This window comes from Furipterus horrens, unplaced genomic scaffold (genome assembly GCF_987537825.1).
Source record: "Furipterus horrens unplaced genomic scaffold, mFurHor1.1.pri manual_scaffold_8, whole genome shotgun sequence".
NCBI classification, from domain to species: domain Eukaryota; kingdom Metazoa; phylum Chordata; class Mammalia; order Chiroptera; family Furipteridae; genus Furipterus; species Furipterus horrens.
In genome coordinates, this window is record NW_028327178.1 from 41,399,112 (window position 1) to 41,410,865 (window position 11,754).

Consider the following 11,754-nt stretch of genomic DNA (forward strand, 5'->3'; position numbering starts at 1 on the left):
TTTGATGTTTTGTTTGCTGACATAACTGCTCAACTTTGAAATGCAGTAGAACTGTAATTTAGTTCAGAAGCTTACTTTTAAATGTACATTGCAGTCATGACACTGATTTTTATTTGAAATCCACATCTCAAAATATTTTTGTTAATGCGAGTCCTTTCTTCATTAAAGGCATATGTTACCGTCACTTTCATTTGGTTTCCCCAGTTCCCAATGAGTTGGGAGCAGATTTCTGAAGACATGGCTGTTGTTGCATGTGTGGGAGAAGTTCACAGTCCTCAGCTATTCTTATCCCTCACTGTGCCATGAACAGGACATCAGAAGTAGCCTTCAAGACTGTACCCAGATCAGCCTCACTGCCAATCATAGGGGTTCTCTAGGTCCAAACGGGTGCTGGTGAAAAGGACACAGAGACACAGTGAGCAGCGTAGGCTCCTTCCCTTCCAAGCTATTATAGGAGAGAAAACCAAACAGTTTAATTGTTATATCTGCAATAGTTCACTTTCCCCTGTGGGTTGCTCCTATAGCATGGTCTATCTTTCAATAACATATTTATGTTGTGCTAAAGGAACTAAGCATGAAAGGACCTTGGGCTAGAATTCAATTTTCCCGCTGGTTCTGTCATTTTCTTTAGGAAGTGTCCTTACCACTTGAACCCCAGCAGAAGAAGTGGCCAGTACAAAAACTGGAGAAAGGTTCTGACTGATGTGGCATCATCCCACAAACCAAAGGGTTGCAGGTTTGATTCCCAGTCAGGGCACATGACTGGGTTGTGGGCCAGGTCCCTGGTTGGGGGTGGGCAACTGATTGATGTTTCTCTTGCACATCAATGTTTCTTTTCCTCTCTTTCTCCCTCAAGAAATAAAATCTTGAGAAGGAGAAGAAGGCGAAGAAGAACTAGAGGAAGAACATGCAGCCCATAGGCCAAACTCTGCCTGACCTGTTTTCTTGGGCCTGCCGTTATTTTGTTTGTATTTTAATTTCAATGTATTTTAAAAGTGCACAAAATCTCCAGGTTTCTGCTAATCCTTAAATATACCCTTAACATGCAGCTCACTTGGCTCATTCTATGTTACTAATACCCCTGTGGGCTTTTGACCTTTCCACTTTTGGTGAGCAGAAAATTTTCCTCAGTTAACAGAGGAGTCAGCTTTAGATGCTGAAGTCTCTTGGAGAATGAGGGTGGATCAAAGAGTAAACCAATAGCTTAGTGTCTGAGATATTTTAAAAATCCAAGTAATGAACTCCCAGGCCTGTTGGTTCTGCATTTCTTGTTGCATGCCTGCACTTAGTGGGCTCTGCAGGTTTCTTACAGGGTGATAAACTGCTGGATCATAAACCCTGGGAGCTTCTGCATTGAGTTTTTATCAACATAGATGGTGTCTTTTCTCAGCTTGTTTCCACCTAAGCAATGTTTAAATTGGGCTGATTTGGGCTCTGGGAAGAGTAGGCAGTCATTCTTTTGTGGGAAGCATTTCTTTACCTCTCAAATTCAAAATGCTCTGGAGATGCATTTGTCTTCCTTTCTCTGCTCCTCACACTTCCTACCTCCCTCTTCTTTGACTCCCAAATCCAAATGATATATAAGTAGGGAGGAACTTGATTGGTTGGGGAGGACAATATCATTGATCTTTTTTTTTTTTTTTTTCACCTCATGTTTCACATTAGATCCCATATATGAATTTGCTAAATCATTTAAGGTTCTACTAGCCCCTGGTCATGTCCTCAGGGTATGCTTAAAGTCACAACATAAACACTGTTAATTTTTTTGGAGGAAATCAAATTTGCTCAGTGGTCAGTCATTCAAAACCATAATAAAACCAGCAAGTGTGCAATGGAGCAGAACAAGTCATTTTTTAAAAAAGATAAAACACAGGATTATAAAGACATTTCTTGCTGGTATAGGCTTTTTCCAAATATATCTCTGGCTCCCAAGAGAGTGCTTTAAATCCCCTTCCCTATTAGGTGTATTTGAGTGAAAGTTTGAGAAGCAGTATGAGATTCTGGTAAATTTTTTTCTAAAACATAGTTTGCTTTTAAATATGAGAGGAGTATTTCTTTATTTCTGGGGTTCATGAAATGAGAAATTATGTAGCCCTTGGCCAGATACTTAAGTCTGTCCCTGGGCTTGCCAAAAAGTCCTGGGCTAAGTCACTGTACTGGACTTCATAACCTCATTTAAAGACCACAGGGATTGTAAAATTTTTGCTGCTCAGTCTATTTCTTGTAAAAGGCTCCACATATTCAAGAATAGTTTTGTTCTGTTGTTGTTGGTTTGGGGGTCACCCCTCCACCACCTTCACACAGTTGTCCTACTTAGTAAAAGTGTCAAGCATTTGTATTTTCTCTGTTCTGCATGTGTTGGAGAGTAAATAGGCAGCAATAAAGAAACTTTATTATGCATGTTTTCTGCCTTGGGTGGTACTTGGAATTTGCTGAATTTGCTGAGTGCAACTTAAATTTTAAAAGGCTCCTGAGGCTCACCTTTTTCATGCCATGCATGTCAAATGGAAAACCAAATAACAGAATAAGCAAGCTGCGTGGGTCCTTTCTCTTGGTCTCAGCTGACCCCAGACCCTGTTGTGAAATTCCAGCACCTCTCTCCCCCTTCTAGCTATTAAGCTTCCATGACCAGATTTAAACAACCATCTCTTTTCCCCCTCTCAGATAATCAACAACTGATTTAGTATGTTACCTAGGACATTCTTGAGCAAAGAATTTTAAGTGCAAAAACAAAACAAAACAAAATTGCTCATATCCATCAATTTTCCAGGACATCTCATTTACTTTTTGTCACTCTTATTAGAACTTGAAAAATGACATTAAAGCAATGAAACTGATTTTCACAGGCACTATAAAGACTCTTGCTAAAGCCTATTAAAAGCATTTAGTTCAGTCTGCTTCCCACTAAACTTATACCTGAAGCTGAAAGCCAGGAATGAAGTGAAGCAAAGTTAAAGAATGAATGTAAATATGAAGTATATTGCTCTTTCTCTTAGTGAATTGCTCCAGAATGGGACCCTGTTTAAAATCCTACAAAATCTTGTTAAACATTTCTAGGCAAGGTATTTATTTATTGTTATTAGGGAAGAAAATCAGTATCATCTTCCCAGTGATATTACATTTTGGTAATGTAACAGGGTGGGAGGAGGCCATCCCCAAATTTCCCATAGCCCCTGGTTTGGGGAATGGGGAAAGGAAATAGTACAGCTTTTAATGTACTTTGCATTAAAAGTATTGGCTGATAGCTAGTTTCTTAGTTATGCAGATAGTTATGGCCACTGCCTGGAGCCAGGGATATGGGAGGAACTTTGACCATGGAGTGGTCAAATTGAGCTCATGGGGACCTGGGTGAGATTCCTGCAGGTGGTCACGATTGGTCACTCTATCCACTGCATTACAGGCCACAGTTAGGATTTAAACAAAAAGTGGCAGCCATTTGGTACTCTGGGCCATGCAGTTTGATAGACTACAGAGGAACCGCCACCAGCCCACCATGAGGTTGGGTGTGTAAGAAAGTGCCACATGGTTCTGGATTAAGAGCATGGAGATCACTGTGACATGGGCAGGACCTCCCCCAACCAGGGACGGATGAATGGGAGCTGCCAGGAATACTGAACTGTGACTAGGAAATACTAAGCCACGGACTTCTATTTTCCTAGAGGTAAATGGTACCTCTGACTTCTGTTCTGAAACTAGCCTGGTTTGACTAGAGGAGGCAGGACTATATGTTTTGAGGTGTTTTAAAGGGAGTGGGACTTAATGGCAGAATTCTGCCATTAATCTAAATCTGTATAACCTTTAAATAAACAATTCCTTTCCTTTCACCAAACTCTGGTATTGGGAGTTATGCTTTTTGGCGACGAGCAATTGAGCCCTTAATAATTGAACAGCCATGGGCTCTGTTTCAGTCATAGTATCAACTTTTGGAGAAGGCAGCATGGTGTAAACAAAGCCTCAACATCAGACTCAGGCTGGCCAAGGTTTAAATCCCAGAGCTACCATTTATTGGCTATGTACCACTGGATATGTTACAGACCTCTCCAGGGCCTTTTTTTCTTTTTCTTTCTAATCTGAAAGATAGGAAATAATAGCAATGATTGAAAAGGACAGCAGATGTGAGGAGCAAGCTCAATCCTAGGCACACAATCAATGTAAATTTTCCTTCCTTTTCAAATCAGATTATAGATTATGAACATAAAGTATCTCACCACCAAGAGCTGACTCTGACTGAAGGCACTGTTTTCTATGAAGGGAGCTCTTGGTGGCCCTTAGCTGTGACTGTTGATTGCACACATCTGGAAACTATGACAACCATTGTGCTTTGAGCTCAGCTTGGCCCAAATGTAGCTCTGTATAAGGCAGCCTCTATCCTTCAGTTTTTCCCAACACAGCATAGCTTGGCTTGAATTTGGGCAGAGGAGTGGGTGTCAAAAGAAATGAACAATGTCTGGGAGGAATTCAGCTTCAACTAACAATTTCCCAGACCTTCATGATCCCACTAGGGGACTGTCCCTTGAGTAGTAGCTCCTTGAACATGCACAGAAATTGTATTAGGAAGCTGTATTATTACACCTAATTTGCAGATGCTTACACTGAGTCTGGGAGGTTAACTGACTTTCTCAAGCACACAGAGATAATAAGGCATGGATTTGGGATAAGACCCCAGGTTTTTCGACCTGGTGAAGAAAGCAGGAGGATTTGCAGTGTTGGAAGATCAGCAACTGTAGTGTCTACTTGCCCAAGTCTACTTTCTGTTGATGTGTACTGTGACAACAGCTTGGGGTAGGTAGGTCCCAAGTAAGTTTCCTTGATTTTTAGGAACCCTGTGCCCAGGCTCTCCGTCCATTATATCTGTCACATTTGGACTAGGGCAGGTAGTAAGATCTGGCTAGTTAAACACGTCAAATAAAAAAAACAGAATTTGTAAAATACTCCTAGTATAATTAAAACTGCTGAGGTATTTGTTTTATTTTGACAATTCAGAAGTATTTTAAAACAACATTATCATTCATTTATTCAAAAATATTTATTAATTTGCCTACTATACATCAAACACTGTTTTAGATGCTGGGGATGCAAAAACTTTTCAATAATAACTCTTGAAAATGCCCTATCTTGTAACAAATTGAGCAGTGATAAACTGATTTTTGTGGGGGGGAGGATAATGATTAAAAAGTCAGCTTTTTCTTAACTGTTAAAAAAAGTTAAATAAATATAGAGCAATTCTAAAGTCAATTTCTTTATAGGCTTACTTTTTTTCTTTCTTTTCACCTGAAAAACTTCCTTTTTCCTTTTTCCTTTTTCCTCTCCATTCTCAGGAGACAGTTCTGAGTCCCAACATGCTCTCATCATCTGCCTGTGTCCACTGCCAAAGCAGGGCAATCAGAGTGTGGATTTCAGCACAGCATGCTTGGATGATAAACAGTGAGATTAATATGCTGTTAGAGTTTTTTTTTTTTTTTTTAATGCCAGAATACCAGAATGCAGTATTCCAACCCCCACCTCCAAATCAAAAGCCTAGTGAATGAAATTATGACTGTTATTCGAGTGCAATTATACTGAGTATATAAAATTGAAACACTGAAAGTAAATCATACATTTGGATATTATATTTCATATTTTAGTGTATGCCAAATAAGCTAGTGAGGTTTTATTATTGTTGAGTGTAATGTCAGGAGACAAACTTCTGCAAATTTTATACATAACTTTTTCCATTTTATCTGTTTTCTATTTATGTCAACTTGAACACATGGTGTGACTTTTAATATTCTCTCCTCCTTCCCTACACTTAATGCCAAGGGATCAAACCCAATCTTGATTATCCTAAATTTACCCTAAGTAACCTCAGACCAAGAGAGTTTTTTTTTTTTTTTAATTAGTATAAAAATGGAGAGAGGAAGAACCTCTAAATAGTTCTATAAACCTGGTTCTATAGGTTCTGACAAATGGCCTGGAAAGACTAGCAAGTGCCAGTGCATTATAGAAGACAACTGTGGCTTCAGGCAGTTACTACCAGAGCAGGTCTCTATGCTCATAGAAACTGGGTAATCACTAAGGGAGCTGTGGATTAAAATGAAATACGATCTTGCAGTTGGGCCTCACTGGGAGAGCGTAAAGAAAGGTTTTGGGAATGAATGAGGGGCAGCCCCACGCCCACGCGCCCAGGCGCGAGCACCAGGACTGCTGTGGCACCGTTAAAAAGGTAACAGCTGCTGCAGGAGAATGGCTTCCAGCTTTAAGAAGCCAAGTGTGGCCTCTACCAGTCAGAAAAGAAAGGTGGGTCCTAAGCCTGAACTCACTGAGGATCAGAAGCAAGAAGTTCGTGAAGCCTTTGACCTCTTCGATGCTGACGGAAGTGGCACCATTGAGGCGAAGGAGCTGAAAGTGGCCATGAGAGCGCTGGGCTTTGAACCCACGAAGGAAGAGATGAAGAAGATGATCTCCGAGGTGGACAAGGAAGGAACGGGGAAAATCAGCTTCAATGACTTCTTGGCCGTGATGACTCAAAAGATGGCCAAGAAAGACACCAAAGAAGAAATTCTGAAGGCTTTCAGGCTCTTTGATGATGATGAAACTGGGAAGATCTCTTTCAAAAATCTAAAGCGTGTAGCCAACGAATTGGGGGAAAACCTCACTGATGAGGAACTACAGGAAATGATCGACGAAGCAGATCAGGATGGAGATGGCGAAGTGAACGAGGAAGAGTTTCTTCGCATCATGAAAAAGACCAACCTCTATTAAAGTCAACGGTTTCTTCTGCAAGCATGTGTGCAGGTCCTGAGTGACTTGGTGGGTTCCCTGCTTCTGCTTTGTGAAACCTTGAGTTGCAGGATAGCTCTATCCCACCTCCTAACCCCCAATTTGTCTAGATGCTCTGTTTCCAAGTCTGTGGCTCAAGTATAAAATTATACAGATGCTTTTAATGTGAGTTTTGGTTTTTAATTCTCAAAAGCAGACTTAGAGTACCTTAGGTGGATTTTTTTTTTTTTAAAGAGGCCCTGAAACTTCAGTCTGCCCACAATTTGCCTTGAATTGGTGGACATCATTAAATTGGACCCAGGATGGCTTCTTGGGAGATACAGTGCTGTGGTTCTCTTGTCACTTCTTTGGTGGTCTTAAATTATCCTATTTCACATATTATTCCTTAAATTCAAGTCATTGTTCCAGCATGGTGAGGTAGAATCAGCTAGCAGGTGTCCTAGCTATTGCTTCTCATTTAATTGAATCCTGATTTGAAGAAAAGCAGTGGAGCCAATTATTGAGCTCAGGAAAGATACTGTTCTAAAGTATAGGCTTGCTTTTGGGTGGTGCTAAACTGTGCAATTTATAGACTATTCCCTAAAGTCATCACATGCAAATGATTCTTCATTTGTGTGTGAATCATCAACTATGGATTATCCAGGATCAGAATATATATGTAGGCTACAGAATAAAAGTGAAATTTAATAATGGCCCAAGATAAGTATAATTTGCTTAAGAGATTAGGCTAACTAGTGATTTTGAGTAAATATTTACAAATGTAAGCTCTTAGTTTAGAAAATTCTAAAAAAATAATACATTTAAATCTGTTTATCTGTCCTTGGAAAGATCAACAAGTGTTCTAATTATTAGACTACTAAAACATAATGGTATTCATTTAATTACTGCTTTATTACAAGTCATTATCTACCTGCTAATTCTTAGAATGCCTTGGTTCTTGATACTTGATGTTCTCCCCCATCTACTATATAGTTGATGTCAGAGTATCTGGTATATAAGTAATTGTCTATTTTATAATCTCAGGAAACTATTCTGCTGTAGCTAGTGTATGTGTTAATATTATTTGTTTTCTGTAATAATCAAGTCTTTCTTGCTTTGAAAAGAGATACCTACCCTTTTGGATATCTATAAATCTGAAGTTAGGGAAAATTTAAAATATATAATTATGGGAAGTTTATATATATGTTGACATGAATCCCTAGACTAGTTTTTGATAATGCACTACAAAACTATTAAATACACAAGATATTTTAGTGACAACTAAAACTAAATTAAATTCGCAAAATCCCATTAAGATAAATCCTGAAATTCTGGAAAATTTATCACTTGTTTGGCCAGAAACTTTACCCTTCAGAGGGTGACAGATCTAATCAGGGAAACTACTACTCTGGTCTTAATTCTCATTAATGGGGACTACTTTGTCAAGGGAGGAATACTAGCTGAAGTGATGGGTATGTGGGAATTCTCTGTGAGAAAGGATTTCACTAAAGTGGCTGGCACCGGGCAGCGAACTCACCCAGGCTGCAAATGCTAACAGTTCAGGTTCAAGGTCTTAGTGTGAACTCAGGTGCAGTTGTAGAGAATTCATGGCAGCATCAGTGTGAAGGGCTGATTTGAGAGCAAGAGGAGTGTGTCATTCTGGGAAAGAGAGTTTCTGGCATCTTGCTGACCAGTTTTGGCCCAAAAATATACATATGGATCAAGGTAGAAATACCAGAAACAAAGAAAGTTGGCAGAAACTAGGAGAAGGGGTCAGAGCCTTAGCCAACTGGACTAGGCTGGACTGGCGCCTGGCCCATCAGAGGATAAATGTTCAAATCAGGAACCTGGGCCGAAGCCCTGCATTCAGGCTGCTCAGACACCAAGGAGTCAACCATGGAGACTGCAGCCTGGTACTTAAAAGAGTCTCCCTGAGGGTTCAACTCATTCCACACAGGGAAAGGGGGCTCCAGAATATTTCTGAATCCCACTCACAACTAAGAAAGAAACTCTCAATGCATTATAGTCTTGCTTCTCAGTTGGCTCATACTCCGGGGGATGGAAGGTAAAGGGGGGAGGGGAAATGATTAGCACAGGCCTAGACATTTGAATATTTATTTATTTGTTTATTTATTTATTCTTTATTCTATTACAGTTACCCCAATTTTCCCCCTTTTGCCCCCTAGACATTTGAGTTAAGAGAAGTTAATCCTACATGTCTACAAAAGTAGAACACAAGAAATTCAAAGAGAATTTATAGACACCTTTTTTTTTTTTTTTTCTTTTGTAGATGAGGAAACACAGCTGTAACGTTTGGGAAGAACTAAAGTAGCTTTCACTGGGTTATTACGAGTGGTCCCAATAAAGAAGGAGGAAACATACCAAAGAAATTCATGTGACTATGTAGGGACCTCATTGATAAGCTCTTGATTTCTATGATAAATGGGACAGATAAGAAGCCGAGCATAAGACCAAGAATGAACTATAACAGTACTAAAGTTGTACTGATACCAAGAAAGTGAAGGCCCCAAGTGAGCAGAGGACAGAAAAGGGAATTTTATCCTTAAAGGGACTTTAGTTATGTTTATGAAGTTGCAGGAAGGGATAGGTCTAACTCTTAAGATTGTTACAGGTTGGTTTCCATGGGAAGCAGACTCTGAGTCTGAGGTTTGTGTGTAGGAAGTATGTTCTCCAGATAACATGGGTGGAGGAGGGAAGAATACAGAACTGGGTGGAGAGAGAAGTTGAGCTGTGATGCCGTCACAACAAAGGCCTCAGCTGATGGAATAAGGAGCTCTGGAGTGGACCCTGCAGAAATGTCCCAAATTAGGACAAGGAAGTTGGGCCTTTGAAACTTTTCATTGATTGATAGTGACTGGACATGAACTTCCCTAAGGAAGGGGAGATGACCTTAATCAAGGTGGCCCTCCTTAGCCAATTGTAATCACTGGAAGGGAGAACTCAGTTGCAAACTGTTAGTTGTCAACACTCCCAACACCTGCAGGGATGAGGACTTCAGTTTTGAAATAGAGGGCCAGAGATCTGGGTAGTGCCCCACAGCTTCCACTATAGTCCACTCTGTTCACCACTGAGATCTTTGCATAAGTTCTGAGAGAAGCTAATTCAGGATTTTGGTGGACCTCTATTTCTGAATGAAACTTATAAAAGAAAGATTATAGGGACAAACTACAGCTCCTACTGCAGTACCTGGTCTCAAGTCCACAGATGGTACTTAATGTCTCCCTCCACTATCTGACCTAGAATCCCCTCACCCTCAGCACCTTTGCTGATGTAGGTGAGTCACCTGATAGGATAACCCACGTTCTCTCATCCCTGAGAAGTCTGAGCCTTGTTCTTGGTCAGGGTATGGCTGCTGCGCATATTCCTTTGCCCTCAAAATTGAGTGAAGGAGCACCAAGAGCTACTCAAGTGTATTACTGGGTGCCAAACATACTCTTTTCATATAATTGCTATAACTCTACCTCCTCCTGATGACCAGGATTAGTTACACATGGATGGTGATTCCTTTCCTTGACTGTTGCTTTAGAGAAAGCATGAGCATGAGGAACCCACTGTGACTGAGTATAACACATAGTTTGAAATTTAATGGTTCTCTTGCTGTGCTCACTGGTGGAAGCATTCCTTCTATAGGAGTCAAGATCTTTTAATGCACATAGTCTAAAGTTGTGGGGATGAGAAGCACAAATTAAAGAGCAGATAACTGAGAATTAAAGTAAGAACTACTCTGACCCTCTGTTTGCTGTACTAATGTGTTCTGCCTCAGAGATACCACATTGTACAATGGTCACAAATTTAGATTATATGTTGCATCCTTGAGGGTCACACCACACTCTCCCTGGTTATTATGTCCAAACTGGCCCCTCAGAGGTACCTTCAATAGCTTTTTCCATTGCTCCATCAAATTGAGATCTTCTGCATGTTATAGAACTAGTAGATTTTGTGACTGTATGTCCACCGCTGCACCTCCTTTCCTGTGACATGGGTCCCTTGGTCCAGTATTATGTGGGATCCTATGTAAGCATAATAAATTCTCAGACATGGTACTGGCTGAAGCTCTGCAAAAAGGAAAGGCAAACCCATGACCAAATTATGTGTCAAGTCCAACCAGGATGAATTGCTTGTTTTTCCAAAATATTATAGAAGGGATCCATTTGGACTACTTGACACTGAAAGGACTGTTCATCCCTTTGAGGGACAGTGCTATTCTGCATTTGGCAGCAGCAGTAGCTGTATCATCTTTGGTGACTAGGTGCCTAAACTCTTGGGCCCATGCATAGCCTGCAACTCTATAAAGTGACTATTCCATTCATGTGCTTATTGTGCCAGCACTGAGGTGACCAAAGACAGGGATATACTGACGTCAACTGGCCAAGTCCTTTGGTTTTCTTGGTTGTTTGGTGTCTCTTCTGTGATAAGCAATCTCTGACACATGTTAATATGAGTTACAAAAATCTTTACACTTCCTACCCATTGTCATAAATCCATCTATGTGCCTTATCTCCAGACCTTTTTATTCTTTATATTTTCTTTTTCATGGTCCTGAACAATCAGCCAACTGTCCACATATATTCTAACCCCAAGCCACTCCTCTTTCCATACAAAATGGATAACCAAGTGCACTACCAGAAATTCTACCCACTGGGAAGATTTCCCCTTCCACTGCTACCTTTCTGGTCCACCTTTATAATCTTATATACCAAGTTGACCTATCCTGGAATCAAGTTCAGCCTTTTTACTTCTCTAACAGCTGGTCATATGGAACCCACTACACCCAGGTGGTCACAGGTATGAGCTGAGGAGAAGCTCTGGGGCAACTTGGAGATCACATGGGCCATCTCCTTTTCATGCAACTTACTTGGGCCCTCTGGCCATGCTTGTGCCTGATCCCAGATATATCTTTTTTGTTATTTTTTTCTAGTTTCCTAAGATGGCAGATTACATTATTTATTTTAGCTCTTTCTTCTTTTTTTAATTTAAATTTATTTTTTAATGTTT

The 11,754-nt window shown here is 40.3% G+C and overlaps 1 protein-coding gene across 1 annotated transcript; it reads left to right on the top strand.

Moving 5' to 3' along the window:
* Positions 1–6,222: 6,222 nt before the first annotated feature.
* CETN1 (centrin 1) lies at positions 6,223–6,741 on the top strand. The gene has a single exon (XM_090285130.1). It carries the CDS (start codon positions 6,223–6,225, stop codon positions 6,739–6,741), a length of 519 nt encoding a protein of 172 aa, XP_090141256.1.
* Positions 6,742–11,754: the final 5,013 nt, after the last annotated feature.

Bases quoted from the DNA above. Each gene is read 5' to 3' on its own strand.
- CETN1 (XM_090285130.1), top strand. From the start codon at position 6,223: ATGGCTTCCAGCTTTAAGAAGCCAAGTGTGGCCTCTACCAGTCAGAAA.